The sequence below is a fragment of the Phalaenopsis equestris genome, unplaced genomic scaffold (assembly GCF_001263595.1).
Source record: "Phalaenopsis equestris unplaced genomic scaffold, ASM126359v1 Scaffold000725, whole genome shotgun sequence".
NCBI classification, from domain to species: Eukaryota; Viridiplantae; Streptophyta; class Magnoliopsida; order Asparagales; family Orchidaceae; genus Phalaenopsis; species Phalaenopsis equestris.
The window spans coordinates 39,432-40,945 of record NW_018165165.1 but is presented as its reverse complement, the minus strand read 5'-3'; the positions used below and the strand labels follow the sequence as shown (position 1 = coordinate 40,945).

Here is a 1,514-nt window from a genome sequence, read left to right as displayed (position 1 = left end):
TGAGGTGGTGGCATATATTGTTGTTCTTGCCGAATTAGAATATAAGACAGAAGAGGTGATATTTCATATATTATATGGATGTCTTGTGGTACAATTTTTAATATGAATTCAAAATTTTTTTTTAAAAAACTATATTATCACGTTTATCATATTGTTTTTTTTAAACACTAATATAACTTTAATTCAAAAAAAATTCATTTAATCTTGGACATAATTAATGTCTGAAGACAATACCTTGACAAAAAATTTTAAATGAATTGATGAAATTAACTCTTTGCATAAAATAATGTCAATCTAGTTTAAAATGGATATATTATCACAATCTCCTTCATAAAATGACATAACTGAAGAAAAAAATTTAAGATATAAGCATGTTGTACTGAACAAAACATATAAATAATTCTTAAATCCGCTATAATAAGGACAAAAATGATTTTAAAATACATGATTTGATGTAGGGGTCCATAACATAGCATACACACACGGTTGTACTGAAGAAAAATCTCAGATACAACCGTGTTGTACTTAACAAAACACAATGAATAATTCTTAAATCCGTCGTAGCGAGACCAAATATGATTCTAAAATAAATGATTTGAAAATAAGAGCTTATTGTATGGCATAAAACATGTGTTGTATTAAACAAAAATATGTAAATAATCCTTAAACCTTATATTAACTCTTACTTAGTTCGGTACATTACTGTTATACCTGAGATATTTCTTCAGTACAATCGTGTTTTATGTCATGCTATGAACCCTTACATTCAAATAATATATTTTAGAATCATTTTTGTGGTCGTTATAGCAAATTTAAGGATTATTTATATATATCGTTCAATACAACATAGTTGCATCTGAGTTTTTTCTTCAGTTCAATCCTGTGTTTATGTCATCCTTTGAATCCTTACATTCAAATCATGTATTTAGAACCTTATAACTCTATTGGAGTGAATAAAATATGTAAAAAAATCCAATTTTAGTTTGGAGTCTAGGCATAGAGTAACATTCGAACACTGCACGCAATATTTTTTCAATTTAAAACCATTATTTTAAAGCTCAGACAGAAATAAATATAGAACTAAATCAAAAAATATAAATAATATAGTGGTTTTTTTTTATTTTAAAAAAAAAAAAAAAAAAAAAATAAAATAAAAAAGTAATTTAACACTCTGATATAAGCAAGCATATATTTATTGATTTCATTCATAAGTCGACACACAAAAGTATAAGCTGTTACATCACAGTGCATGAATGAGCGAGCAGGAGTGCATGAATGAGCAGAAGTGCAAAATTATATAAGTATTGGCCATGCAGCTCTTATTTAGCTCTTCAATGTTATTTATGAAGTAGTCCACTGCTTAGTTGAGCCCTCCGACGCCACCCCCATATCCAGATCCCCCACCAGATCCATGACCAGACCCACTGCCGGACCCTCCACCGCCGCCACCTCCGCCGCCGCCACTTCCTCCTCCCTGAGCCCCACCTGCACCTGAACCTGATCCAGAACCCCGG

General features: G+C 30.6%; 1 protein-coding gene across 1 annotated transcript in view; it reads right to left on the bottom strand.

Moving 5' to 3' along the window:
* Positions 1-1,285: 1,285 nt before the first annotated feature.
* The window catches only part of LOC110030483 (glycine-rich cell wall structural protein 2-like), a 14,771-nt gene continuing 14,542 nt past the window's right edge, over positions 1,286-1,514 (bottom strand). Inside the window, exon 2 of the mRNA XM_020733211.1 lies at positions 1,286-1,497. Within this exon, the coding sequence (XP_020588870.1) occupies positions 1,361-1,497 (137 nt within the window). The 3' untranslated portion in view covers positions 1,286-1,360. The remainder of the gene's footprint in view (positions 1,498-1,514) is intronic.